This window comes from Diadema antillarum, unplaced genomic scaffold, assembly GCF_040938485.1.
Source record: "Diadema antillarum isolate AM-2024a unplaced genomic scaffold, OU_Dant_1.0 seq00000688_RagTag, whole genome shotgun sequence".
Classification (NCBI taxonomy): Eukaryota; Metazoa; Echinodermata; class Echinoidea; order Diadematoida; family Diadematidae; genus Diadema; species Diadema antillarum.
Window position 1 is genome coordinate 1,439,664 of NW_027271593.1, and position 21,900 is coordinate 1,461,563.

General features: G+C 40.5%; 1 protein-coding gene across 2 annotated transcripts; it reads left to right on the plus strand.

The window, feature by feature from the left end:
- Positions 1–358: 358 nt before the first annotated feature.
- Positions 359–21,900, plus strand: LOC139737263 (major vault protein). Of its 2 annotated transcripts, none has more exons than XM_071647938.1 (15): positions 359–498; positions 5,449–5,641; positions 6,662–6,857; positions 7,302–7,649; positions 8,857–8,982; positions 9,786–9,896; positions 10,400–10,525; positions 14,574–14,726; positions 15,307–15,542; positions 16,156–16,353; positions 17,373–17,517; positions 17,719–17,930; positions 18,367–18,610; positions 19,284–19,472; positions 20,253–21,900. In XM_071647938.1, the coding sequence occupies exons 2-15, from the start codon at positions 5,499–5,501 to the stop codon at positions 20,394–20,396; spliced, it is 2,571 nt and encodes an 856-aa protein (XP_071504039.1). In that variant the 5' UTR covers positions 359–498; positions 5,449–5,498; the 3' UTR covers positions 20,397–21,900. The 2 variants fall into 2 exon arrangements, with proteins under 2 accessions (XP_071504039.1, XP_071504040.1); XM_071647939.1 differs by lacking the exon at positions 359–498 and adding an exon at positions 547–650.

Here is a 21,900-nt window from a genome sequence, read left to right on the forward strand (position 1 = left end):
AAAGAATAGAAACCTGAAGCTAGATATGTCAACCAAAATTCTTTGATGTCGATGCACACTTCAAAATTCACTTAGAACTCTACACAGCTGCTCCCCCAGTGCCCCCCATTTGCCAGGTTTCGAGGCCCGCGTCGCGTCACCTACTGTGACATCAGAAAAACGTCATCTCATTTGTTATGCAAATTGCTATTTAATTTTCAGCATGAGCGAGGCGTTCCCAGGGGTTGGGGGCCAAATGCAGCCCAGCGATTGGTCTGTTGTTGCAACACGACTCGTAAAATCAAATTATGTAATGTTTATTTATAGATCGTACAGGCCCACAGGACAGGTGTACGTTTCTATCATATAGGGCGGAAGAGGAAACCTGAGTCGAGTGGGAGAATACTGTACTCAGCGCTCGTTATAGGATTGCAACAGGACATGCAATAGTTTGAGCCTACGCCTGTTTCATTCACAAGAACATTGCGAGGGACGTTGCAACAGCAGTGCTCCTTGACGGTAAGTAAAACTGTGGAATACTATAAAAAGGGGTTGTGTTTCGTTGCGAGAGTCTTAGTGCAATTTAGTGCAAGATGAAGCTGAAGTAAGTACTGTTTAGAGTGCTACTGCCCCGGACTGTGGTAACTTCACGCTGTCCACCTTCCATTGACGTAAGTAGACACCAAATTACTTTCTCATCATCATGATGTATTGCAAATTTACGTTTTGTTAACGTGACAACCCAAATTACAATGTGTTGTAACAGGGGTGTATCCAGGATTTTTTCTGGGGGGGTCGTAACCAAAATTTTTGGACCTTTACCTTTGCGAGGGAGCGGAGCGACCGAGCGGGGGGAGGGTGTGGGAGGGGGGTGTCCCCCTTTCCACGGTAGGGAGTTTTTGAATTCTATATATTAAAATGGGGCAATTTGGTGCATACAAAAGTGACTTTTTCGGCATGGCAGTGCAGCTTAGAAATAAGGTAAATTATGGCATACTAAAACTAAGTTACGAAATTTACGAGGTTTTTGACAATTTGCTGGAACACCACCTACACCTGGTCACTTTTTTTTCCTGTTGTAGGCCTATATAGAGTAAAAAGCCCTCAAAAAAAAAATGTCTTTTACAAAAAGTGGACCTCTTGAAAATTTGGGGGGGGTCGTATGACCCTCCCGACCCCCCCCCCCCCCCTTGCATACACCCATGTGTAAGCAATGATGGGGAGAACGTTTTCGTTCAGCTGTCGATAAGAAGATTTGATGCTGAATATTTCATTGGCGTGCCATTTTATTTTCTCTTCGACCGGTTTGATTATTGATAGGTGTCTAAATTTGAAATGTTACTGTTGTCAACACGCATCAAATCTCAATACTGCAATAGAGACAGTAGAGTACGCTAAATCTCGAATGTCAATAATTAGACCTAATGGTCGAGGCAGTAGAGTGGACTGCAATGTATCTAGATATAACAAGATACCGGAGAGTTTATTAACCATTGCTTATTCTGCATTAAAGATCCTGCATGCCTTGTGACACCTGCCCTAGCTGCTATTGAAAAACCTGTAACTGTAGCGCAGTAGCCGCCGTAAGGCCAAGCCCTAGATTATATACCAAAAGACTGGTTAACAATTTAGCATACTTATTGCAGGGCCAGGGGCGGATCTAAACAGAATCCGTCAGTCCGGAGGAGTCTTTTATTTTTTGACGTTCTCGCTCTCTTCCCATGAAGCCAGACGCAGTCTCCGCAGAACATTTCCCAAACGACCAGATACAGACTGATCGCGGATCCAGAAATTTTGTAAAGGGGGGGGGGGGGGGATGGTGCTCCTCTACCAAATTAAAAAAGGGGGTTCATGCACCCTCCTCCCATTTTTTTTTTCTTTTTATTTCGTTAGTTTTAACCAAAAATAAAGAGGGGGAGCACACCCGGTGCGCCCCCTTCTGAATCCACCACTGCATAGTCTTAATGCATATTCTTGTCGCAGAGGTCACAGAGGTAGCGAAGCCACTTCAAATGGAAGTGGATTCCATGCATTCTTAAACACGTACATGTACAATTGTACATGAGGGAGTATAGTAGCTTGTTAATGTTATCAAGTCCTCAGAAGATTGGTGTCAGGGATTAAGGAAACCACCCTCTTCTCTTGATTTCATGAGTTTTTTTCAGTGTCTGTGGTTATGTTCTGTATGTAGTGCATTGCTGGTTTATTCTTTTTTCTTCTTTCCTTTTTAGGAACATTTTCCTTTTATAACTCAGCCAATTTTAGCTGATTAGCTCTGGGTGACAGGCATCAATATTACTAGCTGTTACAGTACGGTAATTTAACAGAAATGTCATGACTCTCTGCAGTGGTAGATACGTGAAGGCAACCTTGCTCTGATGAAGGAAGAAATGTACCAACATTTCATTGAAATTACCATAAACCATTGGACTTGCAAACAAGCAATACAGTGTAAATCGATTTAGCATTAAGTGTCAGGGTACAGATGTATAGACTCCTTCCTCAAGGTATTTTCACAAAAATAATGTACAGGATTTGATTGCAGGAAAAGCTGCAGTCCTGACATTATGAAATCATATCAGCTGTTAGTCATCAAATGGCTAATGTATCGATAGTCTCGATTCTAAGAGTGGGCTTACTGAGTTTATAGTACATTGTGCACATATCCAGTTACATTACATACTTCGATTTATGACAATAAATGCTGGTAGTTTTATAAGTGCAGTAGAAGAAACACAAATGAATCTACATAGCATTATTATATTCTTTGTTAAACTGTTGTGTTCATGCCTACATTACTCTCTGAATATTCATAATACTGTGCTTATTTTTCTAAAACTGGAAGTGCTATAAGACCATAGCATGCATTTCAATAGGTTCAACTGGCCAACTTCAATTACAACTGGACATAAAGATACATTGTCCCAGACCAACTGTCACAGTAAGTGCAGTAGGTATTCAGCAATCCAGTGTGTAACTGGTAGAGTCTGTCTTGTAAATGACTATATCTACAGATCTCTTTATGAATTTCAGCCTGTGATAAGGCAAGGAAACTCATGTAAGTCACTGCCTTGCATGCCTAGTTAAATGCTGTATTTCAGTTGGCTAATAAAAAAACCTCTATTTTTCAGATTCAAAATTACTTGAAGCTCTGGGTTATGGATCCTCTCTCTCTCTAATGCTATCTGAACTTTTTTTTATAAACAGTTGTGCCTTTAAAAAAGCTAAATTTGGCCGGAGAAAGCTAAATGTTCATAGAACACTGTGGTAGTAGAAAATTTGTGTTAAGCAGGAGACTCACAGCTAGGGTGGGAGAAATTCAAATTTTAAGTAGGGGGGGGGGGTGAGAGAAATATAGCAGAAGTTACTTCAAAATGGGAGAGATGGAATCTGTGCTCTCTGTATTCACCACTCCCCTGCACCCACCCTTTAAATCTTTAAAGTACACTGGTGAATATGAGTCCTAGCTGCATGAATCATCTGGAGATAATCCAGTGGTAAACAGGATGAGGTGCCTGGATAGATTTCACCTTCTATCTCTCAGCCTCAAACCAGTTGATGTCATCTTAGTTGTATTATCTCTCCCTGTCATTCTCTCTTTCTCTTTTCTCCATGGCTAGTTTTCTTTCCCTTTGCTTTACAACACTAATTTGAACACTAATTCTCTTTATTCTGCATCTGATCCGATCCCATTCTAAAGAGGACTTCCTGCTTCAAAACTTACTGCGGTTTGCTGAGCAATGTACTATTCTAACACCGTGTACCTTGTGGAATCTCTGTGTATGTGTGCATGATGTGTGCAGGTGAGAGTGTGTGTGTGTGTGGGGGGGGGGGGTGTTCATGGAATTGGGCTTTCACTAGTTAATTATGAGACCTTACTGAAGAGATTTCCAAGAAGATTATCTTTCTGTAGTAGTTGTCAGCTAGCAGACAAGAAGTGAGATGATTGATTTTCAGCATGATGTGTGTCACATTGAACTGTGATGCCCTTCCACAGTCAGTCGTTGCAGTGCTGCAGCTCAAAAAGCAACCGTCAATCACAATATTGTGTGCAGGCACAGTTCAAACCCCCTGGGTGCAGTTGTTGTCTACCAGTGACATGTCTCCTCATCACACTGCACTGTGCTGTGCACATTCACAAAGCAGTTGAACTTCTTCAGGACCTCCTCCTTATAACAATGTCAGCATTTCATACAAAGAGATGGCCTACATTGTTCTCAGGGGTCTTGTCATGCTCACATGCCTGACAAGCATTTTCTCGTACCTTGTGAAAAAACAACTCCACCCTCCCCTCCCCCCCCCCCAAAAAAAAGAAGATATTATATTAAATTTTCCAACTGACACCAAAAGTCCCATTACTGTATACTATCAGGAGCAATCTTTCTTTTACCACAATAACTCAAAATATTGTATTTGTACGAGATTGCATGATTTACAGCTTAAAAATATCAAAGCTGGTTACACCCCACAAGCTCTCCTGGCCTAGCTACTCCCAACAATTATGATAGGCCACAAAATATCACACCTCTGCTCTTTGACCTCAGCAGCTTTTTGGATGATTGGTGAGATAAAATCCATCTGCAGACTGCATGATGATTAAAACTGATTGATATCATGATACACAAACATCTATAGCTTGAGACCTGGTTGGTTTGTGTACACTTCAGACACAAAGCAAACATTCTCTCATTTGATTACATGATATCAAGGAGAATAAATTGAGTAACAAGACATGTTATACAAGCATTGTTAAACCAGTGTTTTAGCCTTATCATTAATACCATAATATGACAGAAGTGTGAAGTTGGTGTATATGGGAAATTTATTATATCATAGAAATGAACAATGATGAGATTCTTTGATCTGAAGGTAAATGGCAAACCAGTCTAATGGGGTGTTGCAAGAAAGTTGCAATCAATTGCAAATAATTGCTAATTTTGAAACAACCATTCTGATTGGCTCAGGGTCTGCCCTTTGAAGAAGACATGCATGCAACAATGATTTTGATTGGCCAGTGACAATCAGTTGCAAGTTCCAATTGATTGCAACTTTCTTGCAACACCCCATTAGTGAGTTGTCTGTCCAACACTGCCTTGCCTGTATACAGCTGTATTAGCACATTGCATGTAGAGTCCACCAAATAGAGGGTGTGGAGTAGAGTCGACTCTGTTCCCTGTCATTGGTCAATGATTAACTTGATCATCAGTATACAGTGTCTCAATTTATGTGGAAACATGCAACATGTCTTCATAAGGCCTATATGTCAGCTTGTGTGTGTGTTTGTTTGTTGTTGTTTTTTAGTGTGTGTGTGTGTTAGTGCTTTGTTGGCCAAAGATATATTACACCATCTTCTGCCCATTGATATAATAGAAAGTGACATTGCAAGGTTCCTTTAAATGTCCTACATAGAGATACCATAGGAGTATGTGTTTTCAATAAATGTAAAATGTGTGCTCTCCTCCCCTGCAGACCACATCTCATTCTTTCCTTGAAGCAAGTGACCTTTGACCTCAGCCATCATGAGTTCTGCCAAGCGAGGGAGCCAGGAGGAGTCCATCTTCCGCATCCCACCATACTACTACATTCATGTCTTGGACCACAATGACAACGTCACCAAGGTTGTTGTGGGTCCCAAGACCTACATCCGCCAGGACCATGAAAGGTATGGAATTCCCAAAGCAATAACGTCAATACTTTGAATCAATAGTCACATGTTTTACCATTTTGAGAAAATGACATCTCTCATGGCTTCTGAAAGTATGTCTGGATATTTATCAAAATGTGATAGATTTATTAGACAAACTAGATGTACCAACTAAGATTTTAAAGGGGATGAAAATGAGTTATGTGGTAGCATGGAATGTGTCACCAAAAGATAGTGATATAGCCAAAAATGCTTTATTCTCATAATAAAGATAGAGAGGAATAAGTGTTTATCCTTCCACCACTCACATCAAGCCTGCAGCTATGCAGATTTTTTCCCCATTCTAAACTCTTGATATTATGCCAAAATGTCATAATTCGCAATGTGCAAGCTACAGAACTGGCGATGTCATCATATCTTGAACTTCATCATCTCTCTACCACTTCATCTCTTACTACCATTACATTGTCTCCTGCTACCATTTAATCATCCCTTACTACCACTTCACCATCTCTAACTACCACTCCATCATCTCTTCCTACCACTCCATCATCTCTTCCTACCACTCCACCATCTCTTACTACCACTTCATCATCTCTTACTACCACTTCATCGTTTCTTACTACCACTTCATCATCTCTTACTACTACTTCACCATCTCTAACTACCACTCCATCATCTTTTCCTACCACTTCTCCATCTCTTACTACAACTCCATCACTTCTTACTACCATTCCATCATCTCTTTCTACCACTTCACTATCTGTTACTATACTACCTTATCATCTCTTACTACCACTCCACCATCTCTTACTAACAATTCATCATCTCTCACTGCCACTTCCCCATATCTTTCTACCACTGCATCATCTTTTACTACCAACTCCTTATCTCTTATTACCACCTTGCCATCTCTACTACCACCTCATCGTCTTTTACTACCACTTTATTTCATATGACTACTTCATTTCTTACCACCACGTCATCATATGTAATAACTATCACTTCATCATTTTGTACTACTACTTATGTCATCAGGGTCATCTTTGGGCCTGAGAAGATGATCACCGTGCCTCCCAGGCATTACTGCATTGTGGAGAACCCTGCCGTCAGGAATGAGGCTGGTCAGGTGATGGTGGATGAAAATGGTCAGGTCAAGCTAAGCCATGCTGACCAGGAGATCAGGCTTGCCCGGGAACCCTTCCCTCTCTACCCTGGAGAGATCCTGAAACAGGTGAGACTCATAAATGCCTTGCAGAAATTTTAATCCGTCCAGTGATGAAAAGGTTTGAATTGAGCAATAAGGGATAGAATGAACAAATGGTGTCAAGTGTTGGAGTTGATGATATCTACCAATCATGCACTGGCACAGCCAGTGTAGATATTTTAGCATCACCTTCAGAAAATACCTTCATTGCTGTATGAAGTGTTTTATGTTGACTTTTTCCTCTAGACATATTGAGATGCAACACTAAATAAGTTTAAAAATGCAGCTTCTCTCAAATACAGAAGAATAGATAAGATTTCAAGTGACATACATGTAATGGTCTCGGGTAAAATTTCGGCGGTGTGATAAGTACTGTCGAATATCTCTTAGATACTGTTGTCATTACGAGGCAGGGTTCTTCCATTCATGCCAGGCTACTAATACTCCTGTCTGTGAATCCTAAACTTGCAGGCTGTGACTGCTCTGAAAGTAGTCCAGGCAAACTGTGCCCTCAGACTGCGAGCTGTGCTTGACTTTGAGGATGGGGACAAGAAGCGCGTCGCTGGCGACGAGTGGCTCTTTGAGGGACCAGGGACCTACATCCCTCGTAAGGAGGTGGTTGTGGATGAGACGATCCGAGCAACCATTATCCGACCCAACCAGGCCATCAAGCTTCGGGCCCGTAAGGAGACCAAGGACAGGGAGGGCAACCCAAGGGTGACTGGTGAGGAGTGGCAGGTCAAGAAGATTGGTGCCTACCTCCCGGGGGCCTACGAGGAGGTCGTCGACACGGTCAATGCTTACGTTCTGACAGAGAAGGTAAATCATTGATTAGTAGCGTATTTAGACCATACTAATTACCAGTGCAGTGGACTCCCATTGTAACGAAGTCCTTCAGAATGGCATTCTTTTTTGTTATATCGAAATTTCTTTAAAAAACTGAATAAATAAAGGATAAAAATACATAGAGTGGATAATGTTGCGGCCTGAGTTTTTCTTCATTATGACTGGAATTTTGTTATAACCGTGCTCGTTATAACGGGAGTGTACTGTATCCAGAAAGCTATAAAACAGCGTTAGATGAGTGTCTATGGCTGGTTACTTCATCATTGTAAGCAGGAAGTAGAGAACCGAGAGCTCAAGCGGCTGATTACTAGCGTGCTTCCTCCGCCTGTGACCTCCAAGCAGAGGAAATGAACAAGGTTCTAGAGAGGAAGTTTGGTGTGGAAAAGACCTTAACTAATCAATACCATTAACCTCATTCTATGATGGTACAGGCAGCACATGTTCTTGAAGGCAATATGATAGAAATCTTTTTTTTTTGGGGGGGGGGGGGCAATATTATAAAAATCATGTGATTGTGAGCTGAGAAGCAGAATGATACTTAAATAAGTGTGTCCGTGTTACAAGAGGCTTTCATACAGATTTTGATTTACAATGCTCAGACAAAGATATGCATTACTGCCAAAGTGTGAAGAAAGCAGTGCGTGTGAAATATAAAGAAATAGATAAAAGCCATTTTCTCATTATGTGATTCAAAAAGGGGGGAGAATTGTGCACCTTACTCTTCCTGTTGTCAACGTGGAAAGACTTGTTAACCTGTTGAGGACGGACTGATTTTGCTACAACACGCATTCCCATAGACACCTGCTTGAGTATGTGTGCTCGGGCCTCATCCTCAACAAGTTGATGAACACTGTAGGGGCAATTAGAGTACAGTGGTACACACATGTGTTGAAGAAGGATGAAGATCATGTTCTTAGGAAAGTAGTCAAGTGTATTTCAAGGGAATGAACCATGAAAGCAAGGCTGACCAAAGAAGGAGTGGAAGAGACAGGTGGAGTGGGAGCTTGGGAGGGTTTGCTTGAAGCAGGACAATGCCCTGAATTGGGCGAGATGGGGAGAAGCTGTGAGAGCGCTTGCTGTTTGTGAGGGATATCTAGCCACCATCATTATCTAACACATATGTGAATCAGAACTAAATAATGATGATTATGTGACTGGTTTTTTGTTTGTTTGTTTTCAGAATGCTCTGCATGTGAGAGCCACACGCACCTTTACCGACATGAAGAAGGTGACCAGAAAGAACGGTGAGGAATGGCTGATCACGATGAAGGACACTGATGCACACATTCCAGACGTCTATGAAGAGGTGAGAAACTTGTCTTGTGTAACAACTGTAGAAGTATTTCTCCCCCCCCTTTTTTTCCTTAATATCACATGTTATGTCTGATAACAACATTTGTGGGATTCATAGATACTTACCCATAGACACTCTTTCACTTCTTTCAATCTCAGTAAAATCATAAAATGGTTTGTTTAGTATCCATTTTCTGTCAGCATTTTTTTTCTTAACACTTTTTTTCTTAACACTTGGAGTTTTGATAGTTGTCATTTGGCATCTGAAAAAGTGAATATAGTATGTCATTTCAGTTTCCGTAGTAGGCCAGTTCATAGTTTTGCTTTGTGCTCTACTAGAAAAAGGTAATTTGTATGATCAAGGAATTTCGGCATTTAATTTTCCTGAGATAATCATCTGTGATGTAATAACATGTCATTTAATCCTCTTGAATGGTGCTTGCCAGCACTTCAACCTGACAGCAAACATAATGCATGATAATATGACTAGTAATAGAAAAAGTTTGTTGATGCATTCAATGTGAAACCAAAGCAAAACAAAGAATGAAATGGATGCCACCTTAAGTTTTTGGTGACATTCCGTTATGACCACCTGGTTTAGCTAAGATGAACTTTCATTTGAACATGAATTTCATCCCAGCTTACATGCATTACGTCAATTTGAAAACAAGTGCTTGACCAGCTTAGAGAGAGAGAGAAAAAAAAGGTCACTGTTATTTCCATGTGCTTCTCATATCGCATCAGTCAGAATCACTCATTCAGTATTCACCATTTATGTATTTATATTATGTATGCATATATTGCCTCTTCCGATAGGTTATTGGAGTTGTGAACATCAACACTCTGACCAATCGCCAGTACTGTGTCATCATGGACCCCGTCGGGCCTGATGGGAAGCCACAGCTGGGCCAGAAGAAGCTGGTTAAGGTAAGAAAGATAGTCGTTGCCATTGATATGTTTCAAATGAATAAAAGTCTTTCCTGTGTGGACTTAGTCTTGATTTGTCTCTTCTGATTGTAAACGTAATAGGATACACTTTCCTTTATGGGGAAAAACATTTTCTAGGTCGCTCTATCATGAACAGAAGAACCCATTCCATAAATGCATAAAAGTAAATTTATTACCAGAATGTTGCATTGATGTTACCAAGCTTCGTTTAAGGGATATTCTTTCATTTTCATGAAAGACTTGTTAGAGCAGTTTGTGAAGACTTTCTCATAATGCTGTGGTTTATAAGGGCAGTTATGAACTTTAGTATGTGTATGATAACCAAAGTAAAATATTTAGTTACATGTCCAGTGTGTATTACTCATCTGCTGCCAGTATATTATGACCTTCCAGATTTTCCTCTTATCTGTCACAAACTGAGATGTATATAGCTCTCAATGAGATTAAATTTAACTGCTGTCAATGTTTATATTCTGCTGCAGGGTGAGGTGTCCTTCTTCCTTCAGCCTGGTGAGAGGTTAGAGCAGGGTATCCAGGCAGTATTCATCCTAGGAGAAGATGAGGGACTCATCCTCAGGGCTCAGGAATCCTTCAAAGATGTCAATGCTGTAAGTGTCACTGGACTCTAACCTAAGAGGTTAAATACTTGCATAATGTCGCTGGGGTGATAAGACCTTGTATCTGAAATTTTGGTGGAAAGGACTTTTTCGGATAAATGGTCAAATAATCGATTAAGGGATGTCCTGTCCAAATCCAAACTGTCAATCATACCCAAAATAATAAGCCACCACGCGGCCGTAATCTGGCAGAACTCCCTAAGTCGATTTTGGTCGATTTTCAGGTTTTGAGTGTTTTGTGTGTTTTTTCTCATGCTCTTTCAAGTGGGCCAAAAAATAAGTTGTGAATCGGTACAGAAAGTTATATTTAGAAAGTAATTTTGGCAAAATTCCTGAGGAGAGAGGGCGATTAATCTGGCAGAACTGCGTAAGTCGAGATTCGAAATGAATTTTCCGATGTTAATCAGGCAGAACTGCGTAAGTCGACTTACGACAACGCTTGGACCAAGGTGTTCCTGCATCCCGCACGGACATGGTATATCTTAACACGCGCATGCGCGACCTTGGTAGTGACGAACGCGCTGCGCGTTCAGGCTAGCAGTGCCTAGCTAGCTAGCTAGCTAGACACGTCGGTACGGCGCAGCTACGTACGTGTATTGTACACGACGACAGTCACGCTAAAGCAATAACCCTCGTTACTCTTGGGGGAAATTGCCACTTTCTTTCCCTTCATAGACTGGCAGGCTTCAAAACAGGTCAATATGCGGTATGCCTTACTATTAAGTTTTGCTACAATCTAGTGTTTTTAAGCCTAGAGCATTTCTAGATCTAACAAACGTTATAGTTTGCATCTTGTCTGACATCACGCTCCAGTCAACTTGAGGCCTAGGCCTACTTAATACTGCTGTAGCACTTGTCCATTGTTAATGTATGTGAAATCAATGTACTGTGCGGTAGCGTAGGTCACGCGAACAACAATATCTGTAATCCATTGACCATAGCTTCTTATTTTGTTTTTCATTGTAATAAGCGATTAGTGGGCTTGGATCTATGGGATTGATCTCGAGAAGTTTAATGAATATCTGGGATACCGTCCATAACGATGGCATTTTCGATCCAATCCTACAGACGTCAGAAATTGACCAATACTAACACTTTTACAGTTTACTTTTTAATACAGGTACCGTACCGGTACTCTCAGTAGAGTTGTGCAGTAGGGGCCTACTAGACTACTGGGGCCTACCGTTACTTAACTTAGGCTGAATCGCCGATTATTCTGTCTTTACTCAGTTTTCTATTTTTCTAGATTTGATTCGGCCAGACATTCTTGAAGTCTGTAATATGAAGAATCTAGAATCTACAGGTTAAACGCTAAATTATAAACATTTAGCCCTAGAAATAGATCTGAAACTTCGATTTAGCATTAGATCTGTGTTCTATACATTACTACTACTAGACATTTAGGCTATAGACTTTATAGACTTACCGTTTTAGATAGGCAGGTTAGGCTTTACGTTGTTCTTAGATCTACTATAACATTAGTACCTTCTAGGCCTAGATCCCCAATAAACAGTCTAGCTGTAGATTTAGCCCCTACCTGGAAATAGAGTCTAGATCTAGAGTCTAGACCAGAAAATCTACAAACTAATTTTCATTGATCTACTAGTCTGTTATAATGACGCCCCAAAATAGACGTCTGGATGTTACATAGACCTAGACAATCGAGTAGACAGAGTTCGAGAGTTCTTGTACGTTTTTAATAAACCTGCGTAAATAGTAACGGTTAGAACACTACTACCCTAACGTTAGTACTGTAGTGACAATAAGGCCTACAGTAGGAGTCGACACAAACGAGAACTAGGGTCTATTTTTTTATTTTCTAATAAAGCTGTAAATAAACTTTTAGTCAGGCCTAGCTCCTAGTATTCTTTAGTTTGAATAGAGTTTAGGCCTTCAGCCAAAAGGGTCTAGGCTTACTCTTACTTGGGGCATAGAGTAGGAATACTAGGAATAATGATGAGATCAGTAGGCCTATCGTATGCAGATTCCTACGTACCGCTCTAGTCTCTAGATGTCTAGTGTATCGTTAGGCCTGAATAGACTACGGTCTAGACGGTCTACAGTGTTGTACCTGTACCTGTAGTCTTGATGAACAATATAGCTTAACATCTAGAACCTAGTCTAATATTATTCTTAATCCAAATGCAATGCTTCATGAGATCGACAATAACCCAAGCAACAGCCAGGCTTTTGATGTAGCAGTACTTCTTGTGCCGCTAAATAATACTGAAACATGAACACAGACTGACAACATTTGGGGAAAGCAAGTTATTTTCCACATACAAATGAATGGATAAAATGAAATTAAATGTGAATCAATAACGATGACTTTATACAATACAAATACAGTGTATTTCAAAAAAATTGTACTCGATCTAGAATATTCATTGTTTTGACACTGCATCCGCTGAATAGTAAGAGGGTGGATGGTAAAATACGATAGACAACCCGCAGAAAATAGACCGAGATACGTAGTTCTGGTTGATAAACCACGTGTTTATCAGCCAGAACTGCGTATCTCTAGGAGATACGCAGTTCTGGCTGATAAGCACGTGGTTGACGACGAAAAGAGATACGTAGTTCTGCCTGATGAAACACGTGCTTATCAGGCAGAACTGCGTATCTCCTAGAGATACGCAGTTCTGCCTGAAAAACCCCCTGCATGGCCAAAAACTTGCGCAGTTCTGGCTGATCAACCCGGGCACGTGACCAGAGATACGCAGTTCTGCCAGATTACGATCGCAAAAATTTGGCGACGATTAATCTGGCAGAACTGCGTAAGTTTTTTAAATTGGTAATTTTTACTACGGTACTTAAAAAGGTCAAATTGTCATTTTTTGCTGAAAATAAATTCTTTAGACCAATTATGACCGAGAAAAGAGGAAAAATGCAACTCATCGTATCTCAGTTTAGAAAGGTGTAACATTGAATCTTTAAACCCGTTTTCTGGCGTAATGTGTTAAAGGAGATACGCAGTTCTGCCAGATTACGATCGCAAAAATTTGGCGACGATTAATCTGGCAGAACTGCGTAAGTTTTTTAAATTGGTAATTTTTACTACTTAAAAAGGTCAAATTGTCATTTTTTGCTGAAAATAAATTCTTTAGACCAATTATGACCGAGAAAAGAGGAAAAATGCAACTCATCGTATCTCAGTTTAGAAAGGTGTAACATTGAATCTTTAAACCCATTTTCTGGCGTAATGTGTTAAAGGAGATACGCAGTTCTGCCAGATTACGGCCGCACGGCTTGTCAAAGGAATGTCTATCCCATTGGATACCGGGTACAGTGCTTTGGCCGCCATGTTTATTGGCTCTCCTGAACATTTGACATTTTGTAGATACCAGGTCTTGTCACCCCAGCGACGATAAGTAGTTATTGGAGTGTTTACACTCCAGTGTATGGAATGTATGGAGGGAGGCGCTCGGCAGGCTTGCCCCCGGGGCCATCATGGTAAAAGGTGCTCCTTGCTAGCATATTCTAACAGCCTAGGAGTGCGGACTCACAGTACGCCCTGTGCAGTTTTGTTAGTGTGCAGAGCACACACACGGACAAAGCTAAGTCCACCATTACTGGGTAGGGCACTTTTGCATATCCTTGTGATGACATATGTTGTACGTAGTTAGCCCTCTATAGGCAGTGAGTATATAACTTCATTGACTCTCACAAGTTTTGTCCCGACATCACTCTACTTCTGTGGAAGTGATTCGTGATTATATTGACACAGAACACATTCTCCTATATCATGGTAGGCCTACTTGGTGTGTGCCATTACTTTGGTATGTATTGTAAGGAGATCTTTCACACAGTACAATAGATTGATTGGAGAATGAAATTAACCATGATTTATAATGACATTTGACCATCACTATACTACAGACAGGGACATTTGACATCAATTCTTATTGCATTCTTATAAATTTTGTTTTTGCTTATTTTCCTATGCTGTAAGATTGGCTTTTATATTTCATTTGTAAGTGAGCAATTCCTATGTCATAACAAACGATGATAACTAGGCTGATAATTTGGCATTTCACAGGAGGGCGTCGTCCGTAACCCCGGAGACAGGTGGATGATCCGTGGTCCCTGTGAGTATGTGCCCCCTGTGAAGGTGGAGGTTGTTACCAGGCGTAAGGCCATCCCTCTGGATGAGAACGAGGGAGTTTACATCCGAGACACAAAGACAGGAAAGGTGAGGAAAATATCAAGAACTTAGAGTTTTGGTGTAAACACACCCACATCTTTAGCATATGGCCAGCATGTCTGTGAGTACATAGTAGGCTAAATTGAAGTCACAAATACTGGCTTCTCCTAAAGCTAAATTGTCTAGTCAGATGAATGAGGGTCACAACGAAGCTTTCATTGGTGTGGAGCAAGACATGCTTTTTTCACCTATTTTCTGACATAATTTGGCAAAGCCTAGACATTTTAAGTCATGTATTAAACCACTGACAACATGGTGCAGATTTTATTTCAGCATTTTAAGCATGACAACAACAACAACAAAAAATAAAATGTATTGCATGAATCTGAAAAAAAAAATAAAGGAAATCAGTTATTTGTATTTTGATGCAATGTCAGTGGAGATTGTATGTTCATTTGCGATGCTTTCATAGGATTTTTTTGTGTGTGTGTTTTGTTGGTTATTGGAGAATTTCCAGTGAGTAAGCAATTGGTAATTCCTCTGACAATACATTTGTGAAATCACATGCATTATGTGACTTCCTGAAGTCCACATGTTTTGATTGGTAACTTTTGACCTCTGACCTAAGGTGCGTGCGGTCACTGGAGAGACCTACATGTTGAACCAGGATGAGGAGCTGTGGTCTAAGGAGCTACCACCTGCTGTGGAGGAACTCCTACAGAGTGCCCGGGACCCCCTTGCAGACCGGAGTGACAGGAGGGGTGGGGGCCAGCCCCGCCCCAGGGAGAAGACACGTGTTGTCTCCTTCCGAGTTCCCCACAATGCAGCTGTACAGATCTATGACTACAAGGAGAAGAAGGCTAGGTAAGAATGCTTGAACCTCTTTATCACAAACTTTTAAACTTATCTTTTTTCCTGCAACTGATTTGCAAATTGCCGTACATGGACATAAATAAGCACTGATTTGATCAGTGTTTTAGTGTAATAGTAGCCATGACAAAAGAAATCCTGGGCATTATACATCCCCGGTACTTGGGCAGGATTCAAACCTATGACCTCCTGATCTCTGGACAGGCATCTTATCCACTAGACAACCAAGTTTCAAACCAACAGCCATTGCTGGTTCTAATCCTTGTAGTTTGCAGTGGGTACTGCATATTTACTCAAATTCATGAACTTGAATTATTCATTCTCTTTTGAGACAACCTAGACAGTAACTTCCATGTACATTGAACAAGAATTTTTGGATCATCTTTATGGATGAGAAATATGTTGTGGGCAAAACATGCAGATCTATTGTGATGCAATATTGACATCACAAAAATTTGATTTTACATAAACATGTAGATATTAGATATTGCACGGAAGGAGCACTTGGTTACGTAATGTTTACAGTTGTTATGTCATTCTCCACACTGTCAGCCAAAATGATAGTGAAGAAAGAAAAATGCCATTTCTTCTTTGTGCTGCCCTCTAGGGTTGTCTTTGGGCCAGAGTTGGTCATGCTTGGACCAGATGAGCAGTTCACCCAGCTGAGTCTGTCTGGAGGCAAGCCAAAGAGGCCTAATGTTATCAAGGCACTTTGCCTCCTCCTTGGACCAGATTTCTGCACCGACATCATCACCATAGAGACAGCTGACCACGCCCGCCTCCAGCTGCAGCTCTCATACAATTGGTGAGAATCTCTTCTCCAATGTATACTTGTTATAAATTCTGAGAGGGGTTGATGCATTGATGTAAATTCTGTGAGGAGCACTGTGAAGGTAGTTAATACAGCTCTATAACAGAGATCTCCCAATTCCATATCAATCATTCAAATGGTGTAAACAATTACAATTAAAGCCATCACAGTACCTGAAATTGTATATTTTCAGTTTATGCAATTATTATTAGGAGAAATTTAAAAGGCAATCATTGAGACAATTTGATATTTGTTGTGTCAGGAATGTTTCTTTACAGGGGTATGTAGGGATGTTGTTCTTGGTGATCTATCCTTTCTTAGACAGGTGCCATATATTGTCCCCACAAGCATTTCAAAAAGTTTGTGTGTCTCGTTATGCTGTAGTTGTCAAAGCTTTTAAATGTGCTCCCGGGAAATGGGAGTCGTCCACCATCTTATCATTCACCATCAAAGAATTGTGTGTGACAATCTAAGATACTCTGGTCACCTTTAACCCTAAAAGGGCCGGAATCCGCCCCCCCCCCCCCCCCCTCAACGTTTCATGCTATAATTCTGTAACGTGAGAAGGCCTCGTCGCGAGGCTTCTCGACTTTGTTTGTTCAAGTCTCGCGCAACTTTTGAGACCAAATTTGCAACGTCCGCGCATACTTTTGCAAAGCCACGCCCATTTTTGTAACGGAATGTCGCCCCAAAACGGGCACAATTTTGTGATTTTGTGTACATTTCCTATGGAAAACAGTGCTCTGTCATGAAAGTCATAAAAACCTGACTATTTTTACAATTAATCACTTTCATTGATTAATTTTGTGCTATATGGTAGAAAAGTGGTCAGTGACAATTTCCAATGAAAAAACAAAAGTTGAAAAACAAAGATTTGTATGTTGTCCGGTCAGAACTGTGATTGTCAAATTGTATTTGAGAAAAATTGATGACCACACACAGAATTTGCATATATACTGTATCATCACATGTGATATGAAATGACAGCCTGTTTGTTTGTTTCTATGATGCAGGCACTTTGATGTGCCTGACAAGAAGGACCCAGCTGCTGCTGCCAAACTCTTCAGTGTGCCAGACTTTGTGGGAGACGCCTGTAAAGCCATTGCCTCACGGGTCAGGGGTGCTGTGGCTGGGGTCCAGTTTGATGACTTCCACAAGGTACTGAATACACTTCACTTTATCTTCTTTTGGTGATTTCATCAATTATTGGTTTGATTGCAAAGATGTCAATCTTTGCTTGTGAAATCCAGTGAATATGACTACACTCTGTATCTTTTCTATTGTAAGACTCCATAGAAAACTCTACATTTGATTTTCATTCATCACGGTATCATTCTCGTCATTCTTCCCCAACTGCAGAACTCGGCTAAAATCATCCGTGCCTCCGTCTTTGGCTTTGACGACAACAGGAAGGTTCGCGAAAAGTTCCTGTTCCCCCAAAACAACCTTGTCATCACCTCCATTGACATCCAGTCTGTGGAGCCAGTAGACCAGAGGACCAGGGATGCCCTGCAGAAATCTGTGCAGCTGGCCATTGAGATCACAACCAACTCACAGGAAGCTGCTGCCAGGTAGGCGAACCCGGCTACCCCTTTTATACTCTTATATCAACATACACCTTACACCAATACCATACCCATTGCTCTATCATTACAAACTCTAGTGGGAGGACCTGACTATGAACAACTTCAAAAGCAGCAGATAAATATGGAAGGTGACACAGAAGCCTCTTCACAACTACTTTAAAATATAAGACCAAGATGAGATGCTATGACTTAATTACTGGGACAAGTGTTCATTTATATTGGAATTGGCAGTATCCAAAAAGTTTGGGTTAATCATCTTTTATCATTGTATTGGTTTTTGAAAGTGTCAAAGTATTATTCAATCAACTAAAAGCTACATTTTATGTCATTGTTGCATCTACTGTGGGAAAATGAGGATATATATGACACTCCTGATTGATCTGAAATCATTACTAGGCATCTTCTCTCCAACAATTACCAGGCACGAGGCAGAGCGTCTGGAGCAGGAGGCCCGTGGCCGGCTAGAGCGTCAGAAGATCCTGGACGAAGCCGAGGCAGAGAAGGCCCGCAAGGAGCTGCTAGAGCTGCAGGCCAACAGTGCTGCAGTGGAGAGCACTGGGCAGGCCAAGGCAGAGGCTCAGTCCAGGGCTGAAGCAGCCAGGATTGAGGGAGAGGCTGCTGTGGAACAAGCCAGGCTGAAGGCTGAGGCAGCCAAGATTGAGTCAGTGAGTGGAGATGAGATTGTATGGGAAACTATCATCATAAGTCACATGACAAGTGCCTTGGCTACAGACTAAAACCCTTAAAGAGTAGCGAACACTCTTTGAGGTAATAGGAAGTACACCTGCATACACATGTAAGATGCTAAATGTACACGACACCTTTCATTAAGAAATGTACTTTGGTTTTGATAGTGGATAAGGAAGTGAATAGCTACTAACACAGTTCATGTGTGAGGTAAAGATGTAAGCTATGTATGATGAATTTTTATTTACCCAGTAACCATCAGCTTTGACTTAAGAAACTGTAGGCTTTACAAAAAAAGATGTGAGATAATAGAATTTTTTCATGAATGCAGAGGTAGGTTTTGTAGGGGTCTTGGGCAATCATGTCCTGGGCAATTACCCCAGACCCTTCCCCTAACCCTAATCCTAATCCTAATCGTAACCCTAACCCTAATCTTTACTGTAACCTTTTCACTAACCAGTATTTAGCCGGTAGTTAATTGCCCTGATACAATTTTGTAGACATGTGCAAACCAAAAAATGACAAACAATAGGGGGCAGCAGACAAATTCTAGAAAAAAATATAATTACATGTATATTATTTTGTGTAGTATCGTGCTATCCTTGCATGTATCTTAATCTGTGACTTCTAATTCTTGGTGTCCCTCTACAGGAGTCTGAGTTGCAGCGTCTGACCAGTGCCCGGGAGGCCGAGACCAAGTACATCCGTGAGCAGAACACTCTAGAGGTGACCAAGGCCAAACAGATGGCAGACATCGACACTGAGAAATTCAGGAACATGGTTCAGGCCATCGGTGCCGACACCATCCGCTCTATCGCCACTGCTGGGCCAGAGATGCAGGTATGTGTGGTGAAGAGTTTCCTTCTCACTGTGTGTGTGTGTGTGTGTGTGTGTGTGTGTGTCCAAACTGTGTGTAGAGTGTCCAGAAGGATACAGAAGTATGTCTGTATACACCATGTATAAAGTGATTTCATACAAGGATTTATTTGTAAGAATGAGTATGATGTTTTACTGTCTGTTTATAGATACATCAAAAACGTCTCTTGCCTGACACCAAGTGGATGGGACAATTTGTAGAAGTGTAAATAAAACAGTAAAAATTCCAGTTATTTTTTTTAATGAACATTTATGCAAGTTTTGACTTATGAAATTCTCAGTTGATGAGCTAATCATTTTTGTAAGAGACTAGAAAGATACTGCACATAGCCTCAAGAACCAAGGAGATAGAGGTATAAGAAGTTTCAATCAATAACGATGTCATTTCTGATGGCAATGCATGGGAAACCAGGAAATATTGGACTTTACAAGTGCAGTTTTCCATATTGTTCCATGTGAAGTAGACTCTGCACTAAGTTGTGACTTGCACTTGTAGCCAGAGTTTGCGCACTAGGCAAGTGCGTATGCAACAGATGAGGCAAAATACAGCGTATTATAGCACGACTATTTACCACAGTAACCTACAATGTATGAGGAATTAATACTCTTGTCATCGTGTTTCATGGGACATGCCTAGATATTGCACAGGCAAATTTAGGGACCAAAACATGCATTCTTAATGCACCTCTAAAAAATACCTTATATAGATAGTAACCTTGATAACTTTTTTGATGCTTGTTACAGGTGAAGCTGCTGTCCTCCTTGGGTCTAAAGTCTACACTCATCACCGATGGTACCACACCCATCAACCTTTTCAACACTGCACATGGCCTGCTGGGTAACCTGGCCACCAAGCGAGGCATTGAGCAGGTTGATACTGATGAGTGAGCTTTGCTGCAGTGAAGCGTTAACTGTCGGAGTAACTACATCACAAGCTCTTATATCAATATAGGAACATAGCTCCCAGGAACCTCTTCTACTCTTTATGTTAGCTTTAGCATAACTATTAATGTGTAATACAGAAACACATGTGGTGTGTATACTTGCAAAGCTTATTGTTAGACTAACTTTCAATGTGGAAAGAAAGTCCATGGACAGTAGGGGGTGGTGTCAGTAAATGGGAATGATATCCTTATTCCTATAAGAAACGTTATCGGAAATAAGGTCTTTTTCTGCTTAATCAAATTCTCTGAAATGAATTGAATGGTCTGTGTTCAGGACACAAAAGATATGAATAAGTCTGCGTATCTCTTTGAAGATTTTTTTTTTCTTTTTTAAAACTGCCAGAGAGAATATGTGATCTGAAGAATGCTTGGAAAAAGACATATTTCTATGCTTCTTTTTTTTTTTTAATGGAATAAATGCTGAAAATACAAATAGCATTTTAATGCCTTGAGTTTCTACGCTTCAGCTTGATTCATATTCTCTTTGGCTCTTTATCACTTTTGCAAAACACTTCACGTATTCAGTCTTGAAAATACCCCAAACAAAAAATGGCATATGCAGCAGTGATACCTGCTTGCTGTAGGATAGAATTCTGCTGAAATGTTGTTTGAAACTCAGTAACAGGAAGGATCAGTGCTGGAGATGGAACCATGGCCCTTCATGCTTTGTGAAGAAAGTTGAATAGATGCTTAGACAACATATCTTCACTTTATTTCAACATAGAAATAAGGGCACTCAGGATTTCAGGTATACAGTCTTCTGCTGTCCAGTGAAAGTTTAGGTTATACAACATGATTTGTATCATAACTTGCTATATTATATACATACTCGTCTGTCTAGTCTTTCATAACATAGCTGAAACTGAGACCGTACCAGCATGATATGCATTCAGGATATAAGGTGTACCAATTTGAGTGAATAAGGAGAGAAACATGCAAATATGGCACAATTAAGGTAGAAAACAAACTTTGTGTAGACTCGTGCCTTGCAAATGTTTTTGTTTCTAGGAAAAGACCAAAGTAATATATGTGTGGGTGAGATCTAAATACATTTCTGTGCTAATAGGTTTTGTGTAGAACACAATCTGTAATGTGTGACTTACTGATAGTTATGTGCAGCCATCTGTGTGTGGTGTGTGTCTTTTGTTTGATTATGATGCTACAGTAGGAAGTTCTATGGCATCATGGAAAAGATGTTCAGCTTAGAACTGAACGATATTTTGGATATGGAGTATGCACATGGTTGCTTTTTTAATTTTCATGACATGAGAATGTCAGGTTATATTTTCTGTATCATTGTTATTCTATTTGTGAGGTTTCTTTGAAGAAATCTATATCTTTTTGTATCTTGTTGACACTTTGCAATTATGTATTTTTCTATTTGAGATTTATTGCCTATACACATATTTGTTATGAGAAAGTGACCATATAGACCCTATTGTTTCTTG

Bases quoted from the DNA above. Each gene is read 5' to 3' on its own strand.
- LOC139737263 (XM_071647938.1), top strand. From the start codon at position 5,499: ATGAGTTCTGCCAAGCGAGGGAGCCAGGAGGAGTCCATCTTCCGCATC. The intron at 9,897-10,399 runs GTAAGAAAGATA...ATTCTGCTGCAG, and splicing joins GCCAGAAGAAGCTGGTTAAG to GGTGAGGTGTCCTTCTTCCT. The intron at 17,518-17,718 runs GTACTGAATACA...CCCCAACTGCAG, and splicing joins AGTTTGATGACTTCCACAAG to AACTCGGCTAAAATCATCCG.